Below are 21,624 nucleotides of genomic sequence, written 5' to 3' on the forward strand. Positions count from 1 at the left end.
CGCACAGCGGGGGAGCCGAGCAAACCCTTCCTAATAAACTTGTACGGTCCTGCTCCACCCGTGACGGGACCGCTCTTAACGGCGGGCCCACAGCGAAGGCGGGCGGCATGCTCCCGCCGCCGCCTTCCCGTCGGGCCTAGCGCCGCGCTCCTCTGTGGTTGTCCCGGAAGTGCTTCCGCGGGGGTTGGTAACCATGGTAACGGGGCGCTCGGTCCCGCTGCCGGCGCCATGGCGGAGCCGCAGGCCCAGGCCGCACCGGTGAGGGGCCGCCACGATGAGGGGCGTCCTGCCCCGGGGCTGCGGGCGAGGGGGGGCTGTGGCGGCGGGAGGGGCGTGCTCGTGGGAGAGGGGTTAGAACCTTCGCACGCTTGGTGCTGGAAACGCAACGGGAGCTCAGCCTTGTTCCGGCTTTCAGCGGGGTTGGTTACTGAGGGCTGGGCCTCTCACAGCTCCATCACCGACCTGTGTCGGCTGCAACCTGCTGAGTTAAATTAACCAGGTGTTAAATAGGTAGTAGTAGAATAATACTTTGATTTATGTAGTGCTAATGCATCCTACCTGAGAACCTGTAAGTGTTAAAGAGACGTTAAGGTACCTCAAAGTACCTGTTTTGGAAGGGGAAGTGGTTTTTCCTCATGTTCCAGAGGCGCGCTGAGCAGCTCAGTCTGTCCTCGGTGTGACAGGTAGACTGTAACACATTGATCCCATGGCGGGGGGTTGGAACTGGAGGAGCTCTAGGGTCCCTTCCAACCCAAACCAGGCTGGGATTCCATGATTCTAAATCACTGTCAAATGCTCTTAAGGAAAATAAGTGGTCTTGGAATTACTGGGACAAAAATCCTCTCATGGATAAGTATCTTTAAAAGGTGAGAAGGAATAAATGCTTCTCTTTTTGTGGTGGTTCGTGCAGCCCTGCAGGGATCTGTACCCGGTCTGTGGTGATGAGAGCGTGTCCAAAGGGTCTGGGTGCAGCAATGGCTGGAACGTTGTTTAGGTGAAGGAAGGAAGTGCAGGGAAGTGTTCACAGTGCTGACTGACAGGACTTGGAACTGGAGAACGTGTGTAGATATTGTAAATACATTTATTTGAAACCTTAGGGGTTTGCGCTGGTTATTGCCGCTTAAGAGCGAGGGGGTTGCCTCTGTGATACAGCAGATAGGCCACATGCTGTGATAGCAACTCAGCTTTGCGCAGCAGGGATCAGAGAAATGAATAAAATGTTGGAAATTATGAAGAAATAAAACCTCTCCTGTGTCCATTCCGGGTTATTTTCCATGTCTCAGGCTGTGCTCAGGATCTCCCATCCTCTCCATCTCCAATAAAAGAGAGTAAACTAGAAAGTGTTCCCAAAGCATCACAAGGAACAAGGGTAGGCTGGATCTCCCCTTTAAAAGCATGTTTATGAGGGAGAGGGAAGGCGACACAGGCCTGCGCAGTCCTGTTGTGTCTGGGGAAGAGGAGTGAGGAATGTCTTCTCCCCAGGAAACTGGAAGTGAGAAGTAACACCACTTCCCTGCGTGTTCATGTTTCTCTCTGCAAAGGCTCCATTTTGGATGCAAAGACAGAAGAACATATCAAACACATTTGTTTTCCCCAGGCTGGGTCTCTGTTGGTCCATGACATCGGGGCAGTGTTTGCAGGTTGAGGTTGGCTGCCCTATGATGGGACATGGCTGCGCTACCTGCCTGCAGCCTCAGATGGCTCCCCGGGAACAGCTTTGTTCTAATTAACTTTCTAAGCGTTTTATAACAACTGTGTTTGAGGTTTGCCTCTGTGATCTCTAATTGGCATCTTAAACGCTTGAGTTTTGTGTTTCTGAGATAAGGATCACTTTCTAGAACCCTAACAAGTAGCAGTGAACCTATGGAACGGGAATGCGCTCTAAAGAGAATGGGGTTTTGAAGGAATGACCTAGCTAGGCTGGGGAAGAGCAGTGCTTGGCAGGGCAGGCTGTGCCTCGCAGCAACAATGCTATTTTTATATCCTCTTTTGGGATTTGCCAGTTGTCCTCTCTGATTATTTTCTAGAACAGATCTTCAAGAAACCTTCCCTGGTGTATTTAATACTCCTCTTTCCTGTCTTTTCAGGTTTCTTCATTGCCAGCGGCTACAGAACCTCTGAAACGCCATCCTAAAAAAGGTTTGTTTGGAGACACAATTGTCTTTCTTGGGCAGGTTGATTTTAAGATTCCTTTCATAGTGTGGGCAGCTCTCTAGTAAGAAATAAATGTCCACTGGGAACAGACAGGACTATTAGACTGTAAGCTGCTGAGTACGAGTGGTTTTTTTCTAGGGTCTGTATAATCAGCTCAGTGTTGTTGCTGCCTGACTTACTGTACCTACTGCCGGAATCAAGTTTGCTTGTAATCTGAGAGACTGTATATTTTATTGTGTACATGCTTGTTTGGGCTGCTGATGACTTAGATATCCATTTAGCTTCTGAAGTTATAAGAGGGGTTTGTTAATTTTAGGGTCTTCTTGCTGTAAAAATGATCTTGGGAAACTGATGCTGCATCTTGATGATTTTTCATGTTGCATTTCCTAAGCTTTGAAGTAAAAGGGATGTGCAAGTGAGACGAGAGCAGTCAGGTTGTAACGGTTTAATTATCCGTGGGTTGGTTTTGGTGAAAACAGTTTAACTTGGTCGCAGTTGCTGTTTTGAAATCCTGGTTGAATCTGAACTGGAACAGGAACAATTTCAGTTACTGGCTGAAAATGTTTGGCTGAAGCTTGATGTTTTCCCAGGCCCTATACAAAGCCTGCAGCACAATTTGATGTTGCACCTTCCCCTTTCCCCTCTTCCCTCGCCCTTGTGGTGTGACTCGTCCCAGCGCATGTGACGAGCACGCTTCTTGGTGGTACTGAGCTGTGCACACATCCCTAGTACGGATCTGTCCACTGCAGAGACTTTTGTGCCTACCTAAGATGAGCTTTGGGTGTTTTTCTGTGGCTTTTCCTTTATCAAGTATCCAGAGGACCCCATCAATTCAGATTATAATTAAGAGTGAAGAATGTTGCTAGAACCCTGATATAGTGCCAGTCAAAACAGTGTTTCTTTTCCCTCACCTATTAATGCAGGGAAGCTCAGCTGGGGAGCACTGTACTTTGGCCATTGTCTACCCTGAATGTGTGATGTGCCCACTGGAGTACAGTCTGGGAGGAGATCTTCCATATTCATAGAATCATAGAATAGTTAGGGTTGGAAAGGACCTTAAGATCATCCAGTTCCAACCCCCCTGCCATGGGCAGGGAACACCTCACACTAAATCATGCCACCCAAGGCCTGAATTCCTAAATTCCTTGTGATGGAGACTGCCTCAGTGATCACACTGGCATTCAAAAGGAGCTTGTTTGGCAACTTCAGCGCTCTTTTATGGCGGGATGAGGGTTATAAATCAACTCTGCATAATTCATGAGAGAACTGAGTAGCTGAAAATGAAAGATGGTGCCATGGGCCTCACAGACACGCTGAGGAGGTGTCCACCGCCAGCCAGTGTCCCTTCCACCTCCTTCCATTGGTGTTCACCCATCTGGGGAAAACACCAGGGGGGAGAAAGTAGTGAATGAAATCCAGTTACTCGTGGCTCTGGATCTCTCTTTTATACTGATATGACTCTTGACTCCAAATTAACTACGGTGAAGACAAAAAGTAATCCAGCCTGTGACTTCTGTAGCTCTCTTTTCTGTCTCTTAAGGTAAACTGAGGCATCTCCAGTCCCAGTCACACCTCTGAAACGGAATGCCTTGGAAGCCTTTGTGCTTTGCTGTTTAATACTTGACTGTGTTGCCTTTAGCTTAGTGGGCAGAAGCTGATTTGAGCTGCCTGATGGTTAATCTCTAGGAAATGAGGGCAGCAGAAAGATTTGTGATGTAACAGTGTCCTTTGTGTGTGGGTGTGATGCTGGGGTCACGTAAGAGAGGAGGGGAGAGCCTGAAAGTGATGCTGTATGTGCTTCTGTGGGGTTTGGCAGCAAAGAACAGCATCCTGTTCCCATGACAGGCTTTTGCTTTGTTTTGTTTTAAATAGGGTTTTCATAGAATATCTTAATGAAGTGTCTTATCCTATTTGAGTTTGCCTGAGGAGAATCCTCATGAAATTTAAGGAGCTAGGCAAATGTACATCAGTTCTGTTTGAATAGAAGAGTGCTGATAAACTCGTTTTAAACTGACGTTTTTGAACACTGGTAACTTTCTGGTGCAGCTCTTTGCCTTTTTAGGTTTACATTGTATGCCAGGGAGAGACTGAAACCAACATTAAAATCTATGACATACAGAGATTATCTGGTAAAATATGGTCTCCTATGAAGTTTGGTGTGGATGAAATTTTGCCCAGATAGAGGATGTATTGCAATAACTAAACAATGTTGTACAGAAATGTAGTAGAGTATGACCATGTCGTAGAATCAGAGAACCACAGCATGGTTTGGGTTGGAAGGGACCTCAGAGCTCATCTAGTTCCGTATAACCTCACCTCCCTCGACCTCCTGCTCACACTCTGGGGGTGCAGCCCAGCACATGGGGGGGGTTCTGGGCTCAAGCGCACACTGAAGCTGGGTCATGGGGAGCTTCTCATCACCCAGCACCCCCAAGTCCTTCTCCTCAGGACTCCATCCAGTCTCCCCCTGCCTGGGTTTGCGCTGGGGATTGCCCCGACCCAGGGGCAGGACCTTGCAGTTGACCTTGTCACGGCTGAAGTCCTAGGTTTAATCATCACAGTGCTTGGATTCAGATTATATCATCTTTGCCTGTGTTTGTACTGGGTAGGGCAAAGGTATTAAACATGTTCCTGTGGACGTGATCTCAAGTTTGCAAGGAATCATGTGAATGATGGAAAGCAGCTGTGAGTTCTGTGCTTAACCAGGAGGCACGGCAGCGGACGTGTTCTCGGTCTGACCCGTGATGCTGATGAGAATATGTTGAATAATGTTGAACTGTGAGACCTGAGGGCTGTCAAGTGGCTTCCCCTCACTGTTGTGTTGCTTAACTCCTCTGGATGCTCCTGCAATCCTGTCCATATAAGAAGGCAAATCAGAAACCTGGAACCAGTGTTTAGCAGCCTCATTTTGTAACTCCTAAACAATAACTTGGAGTTAAGAGGCGGAATTTGCTCTTGAATTAGCTGCTGTCAGGGTCACTGTCATGCAGCTTTCAGGCTGCAAAGGCCCAAAGGGTTGGGACTCCAGAGATCCTCTCTTGCAGGGAAAAGGATGAGCGTCCAACAAGCATATCAAGGGTCAGGAGCAGATTGTGGTGGTGGTGGAGAAAGGTGGTGTACACGGTGATAGGATGTGAAATCTCTACGGCTAGCAATCTAAGGGGACCAGTAGAAGGTAAACCCCTCAGAGTATGTTGTAGCTGCACTTGTGACTGTCATTACTCAGCAGCTGACACATTAGGAGCTAAACCCATTCATTATTTTGTCCTTTCCCCCTGTGGGGAGAGCTGCTCTCAAAATCAGTTCCCTCTGTTGCTACCTCGAGATCCACAACTCTGCCCGGGTTCATATTTTGTCCCCAAGCAATTAATGGTAGAATAAAGGGAGCTCTGTGTCTTGAAGCCATGTAGAGTTGCTATCAGCCTGCTGAGATGGGGGGTTAATCTCCCTTCTGCATTCTAAATGAATCGGATGTTTTCCAAACTGGTTTTGAATTGCGGTAGGCTGAAGATTCCCATCTTCCCACTTTCCTGTGGCCACACGGGCAAATCAAGTCATTTTAGAGCATCTCCTAGTAGTGGAGAAGTGCTTTTACCACTTGTATTGTTGATTTTTATGGAACACAACTTGAATTTATTTCCCTTTATGGTGGAAAAACGTGTTCAGAAAGGACGCTTTGGGCTCCTTTTAGTCTCAGAACAGTTCAGAGGTTAATGGAACATTTTCAAATGCATTTGGATTTCCACACAAATATCAGATTTTGGGAGGTACAGTGATGGCTTTTTAATAACAGGGTAGGAACCTAAAGATGTGTGTGTTGTAATAAATAAACCAGAGCAAAAGAAAGTAGATTTCACTTGAGAACTTGGGCTAGAAACCCATTAGACTGTGAAGAAGGAGAAGGCTGAGTTGTTACCAACCACCTCTATGTTTGCCCAAGGAAGGGTCAGGTAGATAACTGTCAAAGCAAAAATCTTCCCTTTGTGAAGCAGAAAAGCATCAGCAGGGATTAAGTGTTCCTCTCAGTCCTGGGCATTGGGATATTTTGGGGATGGTTTGTAGGTATGTGTTTTTCTAGAGTTTGAAGCAGGGAATTCTGCCTTGGATTAACTGTGACCTTTGGCAAAGCACTTGTTTTGTTGGCTTCACCTTGGAGCAAAGTCAACCTCGTGTCTGGATGTTTCAAGGATGTTGTGAGTCTTTGTCTTATATTGGTTTTGGTGAATTCCGCTTCTGTCTCATATAATTATGAGCAAAACTAGCAAAAATGCTTTGTCAGGCCCGTGTGGGTCACTGAGATGGAAGAAATGAACTTCTCTCTGCTTTTATTACACTCTCTCAGAGGCAAAGTAAGGTACTGACTCGAGATTCCAGCAGCTGGTGACGTAGGTTTATCAGGGATAAACATGTGAGTGCTCAGTGTCCCTTTATGAGTAACAGCAAAGTTTGATTAGATTTGGCTATTGCAGATAAATCAAACAGTAGAAATAGGGAAGTGTGTGATGGGTATGTGTGTTTTGAAGCTGTGGCTGTACCCTGTGCTTGAGCTCAGTGGTAATGAGGGTGTTCTTTGTGGCTCCAAGTCGCCACACTTCTACCACACAGAAACACCAGGTTTGGGTACAAAACCTTGGTATTTTGTATCTTACCAGGGTAGTTTCTTTTGTGTAATAGATTTTATTCTCAAGCAGTGTGAGTTACTCTTGTCCAGCAAAATCCCACAGCAGCATTAAGCTCAAATACCATCCTGTCCATGTGGGTGCTCGTCCTTGAAGCCAAGGGTGTCATCCATGGGTTCTAATAGCACATGCTGCTTTGGTGGGCAGTGAAGCTCACTTTATCTGGTGCTGAGGTGCTCACAGTACTAAGCCATCTCAAAGTGTTACTGTTAGATAACACCTAACTTTCAGGCTATGCGGAAGAAGTGGCTTTTGATGATGGGTCCTGTGCAGATGCACAGCTGCTCTCTCTGGGCAGCTCCTGCTCACAGAGATGAAGCAGTGGGGATGCCTCCTATTGCCACAGATACTTTAAGGGGTCCTGTAAGTATTTTAATGGCTCGAGCACTCCGAAGAGCAGGAGATGTTCGTGCCCCGAGGAGTTGATTCCATGCACTTGCGGAGCTGATCATTTCTGAATTCCTGATACATTTTCTGAAATCAATAGAAATCCATTCTTGGAGCCAGCTTCAAAGCTGCCTTTGAACTTGTAAGAGTGAAGCTGCCTGAGAAATCCCGATAAAAGCAACCCCCTTGAGTTAAATGAATTAATACTTCTAAGTGTGTCAGAAGGAAAAGCTGTTAGTGGAAATGTTGTGGTTGGGGGGGAGCAGATACAGTTCCTGTCCCTGTACGTACCACTTCATTTCCATCTGGCCACGTGCAAGCCAAGGTCTTTTACCCCATTTGAACCTACAACCTTGTGGGAAGAAAATGGTTTCTAAATAACATAGGTTAGTGGGTAACAACAGTGCTGTTTTATACAAGAGACATTGATGCTTTCCTCTCCCTGCCATAAGTGGGTAGTAGTGCTGTATCTTGTTCAGGACCTGATACAGCTGCTAGTTTTGAATAGTGACATTAAAAGAATGAATTATCATTCTTGGGTAATTCACTTGTATAATACACTCTGCTTCATCCTCTTCTTCCCCCAAAACCAGCCCAGTAATCCCTGCACCACAAACTGATTATACTGAAGTTCGAATGTGCTGGCACAGCTCTGCCCTCTTGTGTGTGCACATTAATATCCATGACTACAGGAACAGGGAAACCTTCGCAGGGACAGGCTGGTAGCACTAAAACTTGAGTGCTAGTTTCTAAATCAGAAGATTTATAGTTCCAGCTCCAGTTCCAGCATTACATCTTTTGGCAGTTCTCAACCTACTTATTTCCTCTCTGTAAAGAGGAAAATATCTGCTTCTCAGGCTGGTTGCAAACTGAATGATAAGTACCATCGAAGTGCCTCTTGCAGAACAGCGAGTATAACCTCAGTGCCTTTTGGTAATTAAGACTCACAGCGCACTGGATTAGGCTGAGGAGGAATACAGTGGAGTGCGATAGCTCAGCTTTAGAGGGTCTAGCTGTCCAATTGCAACATGTTGCTTTAGGATCACATTTAAATTGGTAAATTCAGGTTGTGCAGTTCCTTTGAAAGTCAAGGCAAGTTTCTGTTGCATTTTAAAGCGTTCAGCTTCTGCTGGCATCCTGCTTACAGGTAAAATGGCATCTCCTGGTGTGGGTTTAAAAATAGTTGTATAAAAATAGGAAGTGACAGATTTAGGAGGGCTGCGATCCATCTTCCTGAACTGAGATACCTCTGAGGTAGAACAAGTCTCAGCAGATCACCTGTGCTCTGTAGTTAGTGGAGAACCCACTGACGCCATTCCTCTGCATTCTATCCTATCCACCTATCGTGGCATGCAAGGAATCCACTCCCGAGGATATGTACTCCTCTCCTTAGAGACAGCCTAAGGCAAGTAGCTGGGATGTCTTGATTTTCAGACACTTGAGTCAAAGGAGATGCATTTGCTCAGTGTCAGAGTTAATGTTGTCTGTGCAACCTGAGTTGGAGCCTTTTGAGTCTTCAGTGACATAATTCCCCACTGGCTTTAGCCTGGGTCTCCAGCACCATCCACTGAACAGGAATGATGGGACTGGATTCATTGGACAGCCAGTTGTGTTTATCTTCAGCTATCAAATCCTGTATCAAAAATTCCCTGATGCTGCAAGGACCTTCTGTGTTGTACTCAAACTGCCCATGATACCTTAAGGTCCCTTAAGACACAACACTTGCTTGTGAAGAAGACATCCTGGGTTCCCCAGTGCTTGAGGTCTTGCTCTTGCAGATCTGCAGATCAACCCATCCATGGCTGGAGCACGGCTGCTGCCCACCCTGCCTGCCAGAGCGAGTATTGCCTGGGAGATACCAGCCTCTTGCCTTTCCAGCCAAAACTGGTGGAGGGATGGAGTGAGGATAGCCTCTGGGTGTTGCTTCCTGTTGAGTGAGAACTTTCAGGGCTGCGTTGTGCCCCCCCATTACAATTTCAGTTTGCTTTTTCAGAGGAAAGCTTTTTCTTACAAATGCCTTATAATGATTTCAGCTTCAATTCATGTGGAAGATACCTTGTGCTGTAGACAGAAAAAGACTAAGCATAAAGAATGTAAGCCAAAGGAAGGATTAGACTGGAAATCCCCAAACTGCTATGCTCCTGATACTGGAATTACTGAGAAGCTGGTTACACAGGTTATTTTGGGAATGCCTGCAGCCAGTGTGGCTTTGTTTGCAGGGGAAATATCTTCCATCCTTGCTTTGCTGTGGGAGGAGACAGTGAGCAGTGGTGCTGGGTTTGGCTGGGATACAGTTAATTTTCTTCATAGTAGCTGGTATGGGGTGATGCGGGGGGTTTGTGGTGGAATCAGTGTTGATAACACGAGGAGCTTTTAGTTATTGCTGAGCAGTGCTTACACAGAGTGAAGACCTTTCTGCTCCTTGTCCCACCCCACCAGCAAGGAGGCACAGGGATTTAGAAGGGCACACAGATGGGACAAGGGATATTCCACACCTTATGACATCATGCTCCATGTATAAAGCTGGGGGAAGAAGAGGAACGGATGTTGGAAGTGATGGTGTTTGCCTTCCCAAGTGACGTGTGCTGGAGCCCTGCTGTCCTGGAGATGGCTGAACACGCACGCCTGTGATGGGAAAGAGGGGAGCGAATTCCTCTTTTTGCTTTGCTTGTGTGTGCAGCGTTTGCTTTGCCTGTTAAACTGTCTTTATCACAGCCCACGAGTTTTCTCACTTGTCCTCTTGATTCCCTCCCCCAGCCCACGGGAGGAGTGAGCGAGCGGCTGTGTGGGGCTGAGTTGCCGGCTGGGGTTCAACCACAACAGCCCTTTTTGGCACCCAGCGTGGGGTTTGAAGGGTTTGAGATAACAACAGATCTGACTGGAAAGCTCTAGGTTGAGTTACAGCCATGTGCCTGGTGTGGCAGATGACCGGGGCATCGCTGCCGTGTCCGTGCTGCTGTACTGGGCAGGCTGGAACTCCAGTGGGAGCTGGAGATGAAGGGATGAGTGACCTGTGGATGAGGAGCAGGACAACCCGAAGTGTTTGTGGCTGTGAATAAGTCCACACCAGAGCAGGTACATCTCGAAGTGTTTGTGGCCGTGGTTATATCTGTGCTGCTGTGGGTGTACCTCTGAAGGGATCATGGAATCTCAGATTGGAAGGAGCCTCAAGGATCATCTGTTCTAACCTTTCTAGGCAAAGCATGACCTAGACTAGATGTTCCAGCACCCCGGGAGATTATTCCAGTGGCTGGTTGTGGAAAATCTTCCTCTTGTGTCCAGTTGGAATCTCCCCAGGAGTAACTTGTGCCCATCACCTTTTCCATGGGACTCCTTGTAAAAAGGGAATCTCCATCTTCTTTGTAGCCACCCTTTCAATACTGGAACATGGTGGTAAGATCTCCCCTGAGCCTTCTCTTCTCCAGCCTGAACAAATTCAGCTCTCTGGGCCTTTCTGTCTTCATGATCTTTAAGGATCGTGGCCATGGAGAAGCCCACGACAGAGCAGATACTCCCCTGGAGGGGCTGCAGCCAGGGGTAAGGCCACGCTGGAGTAGGCGCATCTCCAAAGGCAGAAAGTGTGGCTGCAGTTAATACCTCAGACCTCCTGTGCTGCTGATAAGCCATGTTACCCAGAAGCCTGCTGTGATGGTGTTCTCGATCCCCTTGCCTACAAGAGCTCAAAGCATCAAGCAGGAAACAAAATGGTTTAAATGAAGAAAATAACAGTTGCGGTGCTGTGCCAGGGCTTGGCTCCTTGAGTAGCTCCAAGCACAGTGTCTGCATCCTCAGGGACTTGAGAACTGTTGTGTGAATCAGCCTGCTTTTTGCTAGATTAGCTGGTGTTTAAACCCAAAAATAGCAAAGGCTCTTTCAGATCCTTGTTCTCCTTCTGTTTGGAGCGTGTGCCTCTGCTCAGCAGTCAGCGCTGATGGGCAGAATGAGCTCGTGCAGAGGAAACACTTTCAGTTTTGACTTTCTCTGAAGCAAATAAAGATGATGATGCTTCAAATTCCTTGTTAAAGTACTCATTTGTTACTAACTTTCATAGAATCATAGAATCAACCAGGTTGGAGAAGACCTTTGAGATCATCAAGTCCAGCCTTTACCCCAGTGTTTATTTGCTTGAATTGAATTTTAAGCTTGACTCAAGCTCTGTTAGGCTTGATTCAGTTGTTTTGTATAGTGGTGATTATACATCGAATGGAGCAAGGATTGCGGAGCAGTGTGTCGCCAGCCTCGTCCTGCTAATGGAGATTTCCCAGTAGCCAGCCTGGTTGTTCTGCCACTGGGAACCTTGCTGTGGCACTGGGAGGTCCAGGAGGTCAAAGGTGTGTATTTACAGATCTTCCCCCTTTCCCTTAAGGTTAAACTTGAGCAGCACACACTAGAAGACATCCGCATTGAATAAGCAGGGTGGGTATTTGTCTTGTGAGTGAAACCATTTTTATGTGGAGTAACTCAGAACTTGAAAAGCCTTAAGTCAGAAAAGCCACTGAAGTCTGAGCTAGCAAGCCTTCAGGATTTATGCAGGGTAAACTAACAACAGAAAATCCCCCTTTTTCCTTCTCCCTTGTGTATAAATCAGTTTTAAGACAGAATTCCAGCTCTTCCCTTTAGCTTTGGCTCGTTTTCCTGCAGGGGGAGGTGTAGAGTCAGAAATGTTGCTTTTTTTCTGGAAACCTGCTGTTTTCCAGCCTCCTCCTCGCAGTCCCTGCGCATTGGGAAGCTGTTCTTACACCCCAGGAAGATCACGCGATGAATTATGACTTTGTCGCCAGCACCAGAATTGTGTCTGATGAGTTTTATTAACCCCAACTGCCTGGGAATAATGAGCAGCCATACGGTTTGTGTTTGATTTAAAGGTGCGCCAGCAGCAGTTTGCAAAAGGGAAAACAAGGGAAGGGGATAAACAGAGAGGGTGGCTACAGCAGGAGCTCTCCTTTTCTCTGCTGTTTATATCCATTTTACAGGTATTTGTGTACACACCACCTGTATTCTCACATATGTACGTGTGTACTCACAATGAGTGAAATACAACATCTAAAACCTGCTCTGGGTGGAGGGTTTTGGAGTGATTTTTCATCATTGTTGAGTTTTGAATATGTTACGGCTCCATTTTCAAACTCTGAGGATGGATCCGGGTGTAGGAGACCAATATTCCTCCACTAATTCCCTTCCCAAGCTGGAATGTATTGATACTGCTACAATCTCAATAAAAGCCTATGTCTGAGTGAGGAAGAGGATTTCTCATTCACTTTGTCTGTGCAGCCTAGGTAGGAATCTGTAGGATGCCCCTGTGGTATCAAGGCAGGCTGTTATTTTTAAATCGAAACCCCTTGGTATGTGAGCTTTAAACTGCTTCCTATCCATTATTCATCCCTTATTGTGGAAAATAGAATTCCCTGGCAGTGGTACATTGTTTTCTAGTAGCTATTTGAGTTTGAGCCTTATGATTTCAGTGTTATTTTTGTTTAGCAGATACTCATTAGCTCTGTGTCACTGGTTTCACAGCCAGTCGCATAATTCCTGGCACTGGCAGCTTGGGAAGCTCAAGGCAAAAGGAGATGTGTGCAGCTGGTTTCATCCTGCATTTCCTTCTTTATCAGTGCTTGTTGAACACAGCTGTGAGAGCACCGAGCTTCATATCAGACTGTAACCAAAGCTATGCCCCATGGTAAACCTTCCCCAAGCTCTCCCAGTGGGAATAACTGTAATGCTGGCAATAATGGCAGCAAATGCCTTCCAAAGGCTGAGCTGGGTGCATGTTGGTCATGGAATCCCAGACTGGTTTGTGCTGGAAGGGAGCTTAAAGCTCCTCCAGTTCCAACTCCCTGCCATGGGCAGGGGCACCTTCCACTAGAGCAGCTTGCTCTAAGCCCCATCCAGCCTGGCCTTGAAAGACCCCTTAAGCAATTTGATGTGTTGCCCCTCAGATTTGGATGCTCTCCTGCAGTGGTCAGGGAATTGCCTTTGTGCCGTTGCTAGGTGGTGACCAGAATGACTTAGAAATGGGCAATGAATCTCTAATCAAAGGTCAATCCTGCTTCTGTATGTTAGGGTGAGCCTGGCCCCATGGTGGGAGATGATGCCCTTCACAACAGCAAAGCTTCCTGCTTTGGTTTCTGCAGAGCAAGACGCACTTTACCACGTTGTGCTGTGGTGCTGCTCTCTTAATAGCAAAATGTTCCAACAGAGGCTTGAGTCACTGCCTCTGTGTTTATTAACTCTGCAAATACCTGTGTGCTTGAACGCTGGTTTGCACCACACAGTTTTACTTAGGATTTGGAAAGGGACAGTTGAGTCAGGATCCAAATCAGGCCTTTTAGATAACCTTACCCATGTACATGGTACCTGTCACAGTGGATCCAGACTGTGGATCTATGTGCTCTGTGTTATGTATGGTTTAGATTAGTATGGGTTTTGGTCTGACAACAGGTTCTTCTTTGTGTCACCTTAAGTCTTTTGTGTCTCTGCTTCTCCTGCAAGGCTCTTCTTGCTGATTTTACTCAGTTTGCTGCGAGTTGGGTTGTAAAACTGGAGGATGGGGAACGAATTGGGGCTCAGACTCTTTCCTATAAGATGGGGTGGAAAAAAGCTGGGCTGTGATCATACAGGGAGCCCTAACTGACCAGTGCCTTCCACAGGAGGGGTCCTGGGTGCTCCTGGCCCCTTACAGTTTGCACACTGGAGGAAATAAGGTGAAAGCTGCCTGACGGCTGCAGTTGGGCAGTTCTGGTGAAAGCCACCATCCTCTGGCTGTGCCCACAGCACAAGTGGCCTGGTTGCACTTGTGATTTCTGTAGGAGGTCGGCTGGTGCTCTAGCAACCATTTCTCCCATCTGATAGGAGCCTTTTGGGGCTTCCCCCCACCCCTTCCTCTCTCTTTACAGTGATTTCAATCCCCTTTATTACATCTAAACCCCATGGTTTGATAGTTCCTCTCTAAGCTATAATTACCCAACCTGAAGATGCAAGCACAAAACAATTTCCAGCGGAGGTTTGCACAAAACAGTTTCCAATGGAGGTTTACACAAAAGGGAGTAACTCTGATTATATATAATTTTTCCAGTCCTTGGAAAAAATCTCTAAGGGGATGAACAAAGCAAAGAGTGATGATAGCGCAGCACAGAGACAAACCTGATGATCTCACTCGGATTCTGTCGGGTTTCTGCTCCAGTGGCTTCCTTAAAGGAGCGCTGTCAGAAAGAAAAATCACCCTGCTGGAAGTGGGTCGTGCAATCAATCACTGGCCACCGAGAAAGTGGGGATCAGATGGATTCCCTTTGGAATTCAGTCAAAACACACTTCAAAGGAACTGGTGTGTCTCTTGGCTGAGGTTATTTCAGCATGTATTTGGTGCCTGGCTCCCTGTCACTGTTGCTTAATGAGAGCAGACTTTAGTAAGCTCAGGAAGAGAGGCCGGAGGATAATTATGCAAGTTATAAACTCATCACTGTAGATACCAAGTTGGGGAATAATTGTGTTTCTTGCACTGGCCCTTGACCAGATTGATGTACAGCAAATAATGGCTTTTGTTTCCCCACTGCTGCAATGGGACAAACTATTATTTTCTGACCTGTAGTCCCTGTATCCCTGTGGTGATGGGATTATTTGCAAGGCTCTGTGGAAGGTGACAGAGACAAGCATGCCTTCATCTGATCCACAGCAGTTACATACGAGAAACTCCTGCAGATCTGTATATTGAGCAAGGTGGCAAATTGCAGTGTGGGCAGCCTGAGGAGCCTGATCCATGTGCTCAGCTCCTCCTGGTGAGGCCACATTCATCAGCCTTTCCCTGTGCAGAAACCTTTGGAGTGATCCATTGCAGCAGTATCTGCTCCTGGTATAATGAGCGTGAGATTGCAAACCACTATATGCCATATGGAGCCTCCAGTGTTCCCCATCATCCTTGTACTTGGGAAGACAGCGCCCATGCTGCTTCCTGTTCTTCTGCCCTCTTAGCAGCCCCTGGTAGCCAGATCCAGCCGTGCATTGCTGTTCAGGTTGATGCAGCAAGAGCTGAGTGACAACATCATCATCATAGAATCCCAGCCTGCTTTGTGTCGAAGGGGCATTTGAGTTCATCCAGTTCCAACCCCTGCCACGGACAGGGACACCTTCCACTGGAGCAGCTTGCTCCAAGCCCCTGTGTCCAACCTGGCCTCGAACACTGCCAGGGATGGGGCAGCCACAGCTTCTCTGGGCACCCTGGGCCAGCGCCTCAGCACCCTCACAGGGAAGAGCTTCTGCCTAAGAGCTCATCTCAGTCTCCCCTCTGGCAGGTTAAAGCCATTCATTTAAGCTTTTCAGTTTAAAGCCATCACCTACATGTGGGGTTTTTTTTTTAGGGTATTCTGTGGGTAATTATTAAACATGGTGAAAATATCAGGACCAGTGATGATTGATTCATGTCCTTTCAGAAAGGCACGGAATGTTTTGTTCCCTTTCCGTGGAGCTGGAGTCCCAAAGAGATGGGGGTTTCTATTTTTCTTTTCCTCCGAAGAATGCAGTGACCCTTTGCAGTGTACCAGCAGGCTGGGGGAGCAACCCCAAGGGCGATAAAAGCACCAGAAGTAGGTATCTCCTGCTTTGTTTTGAAAAACAAATGCAGATGAAGGTGGTGGTGGCTCTGGAGAGGTGTGTAAATAATTTCCATGGCTTCTGTCTATATAGAGCCTGGTAGCGACCCTTTGGTTCCTACAGCCCCTTTCTGAGGATCAGGCATGTCCTGGGTCAAATTTATTGCCTTTCTCCCATATTCTGTGCCCTTCCTGTCTCTTTGGTCCTGGGGGGGATCCACACCAGATTTGGTTCTTGGTGGTGCTGTTGGATTTCTTCAGAGGAGGGGCCAAACTGGTCACGTTTCCTTTCTGGAACAGATGCGGGGAGTGCATCGACTTTCTCCTGCACGGCTTTGTGTTTGTTTTGTGTTCAGATGTAAGATTCCCTTCCAGATCTGTGAATTCATCCAGACATCTCTTCCGAGTGACATTGGAACTGCCTTTTTGCAGTTGGCTTGTCTTAGGGAAAGAGAAGAGGAGAGTAATGTCCCCTCAGTTGAGTTTGTTGCTATTTCCAAATGAGTTCTAGGAGTGTAAAAGCTCCATGTGTTTTCCCACTTCCACATAGTTATCCTTAGCTCAGTGTGTCGCTGGGGGAAGCAAAACTGTTTCATCTCTGCGGATGCGGACGTGTTCACTGCTGTGTCTCGTGGTGTGTTTTGATCTCTGTTTTCTCTCCAGCCCAGCTCTTTTAGGTAACTCTGCTGGGTTTTTGCAGCCCTGGCCCCAGAAGGCAGCTGCTGTCTGGTTTACCCTTTTCCTTTCAGCTTGACACGCTGCTCAGCACCCACTCTGCGTGCAGCATGTCTTTCTTGCCAGCCCTATCCTCAGCAGGCGTTTCCATAGTGTGGGAGTGGAGTATAATGTCCCTCTGGTCTTAAAAGTGTGAAAAAGCTCTTTCCTTCAGGAATTCAACAACTGATCTTCCACCCGCTCGCTGCTGTGCTGTCCCCGTAGCTTAGCCCAAAACATTTGTAGAGGCTTTAACATAATTTATTCATCTGGCAACACACCTCAGCCTGCTCGCTTTTCTGTCTCATAGAACCACAGAGCAGTTTGGGTTGAAGGGACCTTAAAGCTCATCCAGCTCCAACCCCAGCCACGGGCAGGGACCCCTTCCACTGGAGCAGCTTGCTCCAAGCCCCTGTGTCCAACCTGGCCTTGAACACTGCCAGGGATGGGGCAGCCACAGCTTCTCTGGGCACCCTGGGCCAGCGCCTCAGCACCCTCACAGGGAAGAGCTTCTGCCTAAGAGCTCATCTCAGTCTCCCCTGTTCTGGCAGGTTCAAGCCATTCCCCTTGGCCTGTCCCTACAGGCCCTTGTCCAAAGCCCCTCTCCAGGTTTCCTGCAGCCCCTTCAGGTCTCCCCTTCAGGAGCCTTCTCTTGTCCAGTCTGCCCCAGCCCAGCTCTCTCAGCCTGGCTCCAGAGCAGAGCTGCTCCAGCCCTCGCAGCATCTCCATGGCCTCCTCTGGACATTTGATGGTGCTGTTTCTTTTTAACCTCTCAGTAAGGTGTGCACTAGAGATGGTGGGAGACCTGGTGGGGTATCTCTGGAGGGTCTTCTGATTAATCCCTATTTATGGTGGTTTTCGTTGTATGTAACGATGCAGGATTTTGTAATTTTAAGCTGTATCAGACATAAAATGGTGAAGTATACTTTAGTTTTGACTTGAACTGAAATCTTTGTACTTAAATAGAGTTTGCAGTGCCTGCTTTTAAATCCATACTTAGAAAAGGAGGTAGGAAGTGTGCAGGTGTGTCAGACATGCATCTGGTTTGGGGTTTTGGGTTGGACAGTGGCAGGAAGAGCACACCTGTCCAAACGCTTCCTGCATGTCTGCCATCCCCACGTGCTGTGTTTCTCAGGTGAAGAAGTTCTGTCCACTTCAACCATTGCACCTCTAATAGTCCTTCCACAAGGAAGTCATTATAAATCTGCTAATGAATCAGGTAACCCCTCAACCAGCTTCAGAGCAGCAGCTCTCAGGCTGTTCATGACATGGTGTTATTTCAATCAATGGTAGCTATTCAGGCACCTCTTAACTCTTCCCTTCATGATCTCATTATAAGAAGGATGAATGGGAAACATTAAGTCATCAGAAGTCAATGAATCTGGTCTGGGAACACAGATGTGAAAATGCCTTCCTTACAGAGATCCAGGCATCACACAGCTGAGCAGCATTTGGATCCCTGACCTGTGTGTTTCTGTAAGCTTAGCCCATTTGCATTACTTTTTAGTTTGGGCTGTGTTTTTAGGGCACTTGAGCCTTGTTTATAAGATATTTGCCCTTATATTGCTGGTGTGCACACTTAAAGCGCATCTCTAGTGTAAATCTGGCTGGGTATTCCAGAATTTAAGGAAAACCCAGCACCAGAACCAGAAATGGCTTTACAGATGTCTGCCAACTTCAACAGCTGAAGAAATTCTGGTTGTTTTGAAGGGCTCTCAGTGGTAGCAGCTTCCAGTGTCTGAAAAGGGCTACAAGAGTGCCAGAGAGGGACTCTTCATCAGGGACTGTAGCGGTAGGACAAAGGGTGATGGGTTCAAACTGAAACAGGGGAAGTTCAGGTTAGATCTTAGGCAGAAGCTCTTCCCTGTGAGGGTGCTGAGGCGCTGGCCCAGGGTGCCCAGAGAAGCTGTGGCTGCCCCATCCCTGGCAGTGTTCAAGGCCAGGTTGGACACAGGGGCTTGGAGCAAGCTGCTCTAGTGGAAGGTGTCCCTGCCCGTGGCAGGGGTTGGGACTGGATGATCTTAAGGTCCTTTCTAACCCAAACCAGCCTGGGATTCTATGGTACCAGACTTGGTGTGAATTGTGGGGAAGCACCTGGTGTGCCTGAGGGATGTGTTTGCTGCTCTCTGCAGGTGCCATCCTCCCGCATTAAACTCTGTGTTCTTTATAAAAGATAATAACCCTTTGCACCAAGAACATCTCCCAACATGGTTTGCTCCTTCCAGCTGCGGAATTTCTTCTTCCTTCGGGCTGTAACTTGCTCTGGGTGGCCCTGCCTTGGCAGGTGTTTGGACTAGAGGATCTCCAAAGGATTAGAACCTGAATGATTCTGTGATCATGACCCTTGCCACCAGCTGGCCGGGGGGGCCTGTGGAACACCCCAAGGAATACCTGCTCCAGGTTGCTGGAAGCTGAGCGTGTGTCTGTCAGTGGTGTGGGTCTGTGCCGTGCTCCACGGGCTGGGAGAAGGCGGCCTGGTCCTTGCTTTGCTGCTGCACTTCTGTCATAATATTGACTTGCAAACATAGAGCTTTTGGGCCAGTTGCTATGGTTACCTCTCAGCTCCGTGCATCTCGCAGTAGAGAGGAATAACAGGCAATACATTTCGAGCCTTAATGAAATGCACAGCAGTGTGTTCAACTTTGAAACCCAATGTGAATATCACTAAGCAACATCCATTCGTGATGTGCCATAATTACTGCTGCTGGCTCCCGAGAATTGGAATGCTGGAGCACCAGCCTGTCTCTGCTGCATCAAACACGTTTCTCTGCCAGGAGCTTCACAGTGTCTCAGATGTGTGATGTTTCATAGTCCCTTCACAGTTTCAAAGAACTAAGTTTGACCTCTTTAAATTATTCACACCTTCAGACCAGCAACATCTCCAAAACCCCCAAAATCTCCTTTTGTGTGTTTCACCCGTTTCCTTCTCATTCACTCCCAGAAATTGATTTTAGAGCCCTTTGATTCTTCTGCCCTAGTTCCTAAATGTGAATCTGAGTCTCTTCCTCCAGCCTGCCACCTGTGTTTTTGGAAACACCAGTTTCCCCAGAGCTGTGGAGCAGTGTTAGTGTTTGATTCAGACGTAGTTGGTGCTTGGAGCTGTTTGCTCCAGTAACTGCATTGGAAAGAGCCAGTGCCTCAAGTCTTCTGAGGTGTAGTTTTGTGCTAAGAGGCCTTAGTTAATGTCCGTCTTGAGCAATGCATCAGTTTGAGAAGTAAACTAAACCCAGACACTGTTTATACATTCACAGTCCAGGCTTCAAGTCAAGTGATTGATTGCACCAGCCAGTGCTGTTGCAGTTGTTGAATCAGTGGTGGTGTGCTTGCAGATCTCTGTGCCCGGGTTCTCTGCTCATCAAACTGATCTCCTGTATTCTGTTAATATTTTCCATCTACAGCACCAGAGTTACCAGTCCTAGAGAGGAAGAACTGGTTGATCTACCTGCTGTATGTCCGCAGGGACTACGACGAGTGTAAGGTAGGAGCTGCTCGTGGGACTTTGCATTAGGAAGTATTTTACTGATGTTATGAGCGATAGTTTTCATACCACTTATCAAAGCACCCTCTTTCCTGACTTGTTTTGGAATAAAGGGACCAAGAGAAAATACAAACTGATGATAACACAGTTCCACAGAGGAGGTCTCTTGATGATACTACAGAGATACTAAGAAAAACACTCCGATTGAGTAAAACATCACTGCCAAGCCTAAAAAGAGAAATCTTGGTTACCTTTGAACAAAATTCTTTCATTTGTACATTGTACCTTGTACCTTTTGATTGCTCCTGGGTTGGTGGATGGTATGGAATGGTTGGTTGGGATTATAATGACAAGTGGAGTAAGGAAATGGCAAATCTAGTATTAAGCAGTGTGTTTTCCTGCTAAAACGAACAGGAGCTGCTGAAGCGGATTGCCAGCGGGCAGGTGGGGGGCACGAAGAGCTGGCTTTTTGCTTCTGAAACACCGCGGTTGGTCGGGACTTGTCTCTGCTGGAGAACTCCTGGGGGCAGCTGGAGTAAACTCATTTAGCTCTTACTTAATGGAGCTGGAGGGTTGTATCATCAGCAGTCTTGGTTTAAATAGATACAAACAAAGGCTGGGCCAGCAATCCAAATGGAAAATTGTTTCTCTTTTCTGTTCATCCGACTGCATTTGTTTGGTCTCCGTGTACATTCACTGTTCCTGTGATGTGATGTGGAATCACAGTGTGCAGAGAAGATGTATGGCTCAGGAAAACAGAACATCCAAGTGGATGATATAATGGCAACGTTGACTTCTCCATGTCCTCATCGGTCACGGCAGCAAGCAAAATGGGGGGGGGGAATTGGGAGAAGTCAGCTTTTACTTGGCAGGCCAGCTTTGCAGTAGCTGTCAAAATAAAAGGCAGCAAAGCCTTTATGCAGGGCTCACAAGGCAGTGCCTTTTGCAGTAAACGTGGACAAGTTTGGCCATACAGACCATAGCAGGTTTTATGATCTTCCATCCTTTCCCCAGATGTGATGGATGTATGCTCAGAGGCCTGGATTTGACACAGATAAGATGGGAACCCCAGCATGCCAGGATGCTTCATCAGTGAGTGGGGGTCGATAGGCACGTCCAGAAGGCTGTTCAGGTCTTAGGTGGGCTGAGCTGCTCTATGGTAGTCTCTGCCTCGCTCCACTGGTGTTACGTGGGGTTACAGATCTAACCTGATGCCCTGGATGCCTGCACATGTTAAGTACAGATGTAAGTCCAGAGGCCATGGAGATGCTGCGAGGGCTGGAGCAGCTCTGCTCTGGAGCCAGGCTGAGAGAGCTGGGCTGGGTCAGACTGGACAAGAGAAGGCTCCTGAAGGGGAGACCTTAGAGCAGCTCCAGTGCCTAAAGGGGCTGCAGGAAACCTGGAGAGGGGCTTTGGACAAGGGCCTGTAGGGACAGGACAAGGGGAACGGCTTTAACCTGCCAGAGGGGAGACTGAGCTGAGCTCTTAGGCAGAAGCTCTTCCCTGTGAGGGTGCTGAGGCGCTGGCCCAGGGTGCCCAGAGAAGCTGTGGCTGCCCCATCCCTGGCAGTGTTCAAGGCCAGGTTGGACACAGGGGCTTGGAGCAAGCTGCTCCAGTGGAAGGTGTCCCT

The 21,624-nt window shown here is 47.5% G+C and overlaps 1 protein-coding gene across 2 annotated transcripts in view; it reads left to right on the forward strand.

Annotated features, from left to right (window-relative positions):
- Window positions 1-201: 201 nt before the first annotated feature.
- The window catches only part of BBS4 (Bardet-Biedl syndrome 4), a 44,296-nt gene continuing 22,873 nt past the window's right edge, over window positions 202-21,624 (forward strand). Inside the window, exons 1-3 of one of the 2 annotated variants that reach the window (XM_080626176.1) lie at window positions 202-258; window positions 2,088-2,139; window positions 19,915-19,994. In XM_080626176.1, the coding sequence (XP_080482302.1) occupies window positions 229-258; window positions 2,088-2,139; window positions 19,915-19,994 (162 nt within the window). In that variant the 5' untranslated portion in view covers window positions 202-228. Of the gene's footprint in view, window positions 259-2,087; window positions 2,140-19,914; window positions 19,995-21,624 lie in introns of those variants that run through there. The other variant, XM_080626177.1, reaches the window with a different exon arrangement.

The sequence above is a fragment of the Psittacula echo genome (genome assembly GCF_963264785.1).
Source record: "Psittacula echo genome assembly, chromosome: 10".
Taxonomy (NCBI): domain Eukaryota; kingdom Metazoa; phylum Chordata; class Aves; order Psittaciformes; family Psittacidae; genus Psittacula; species Psittacula echo.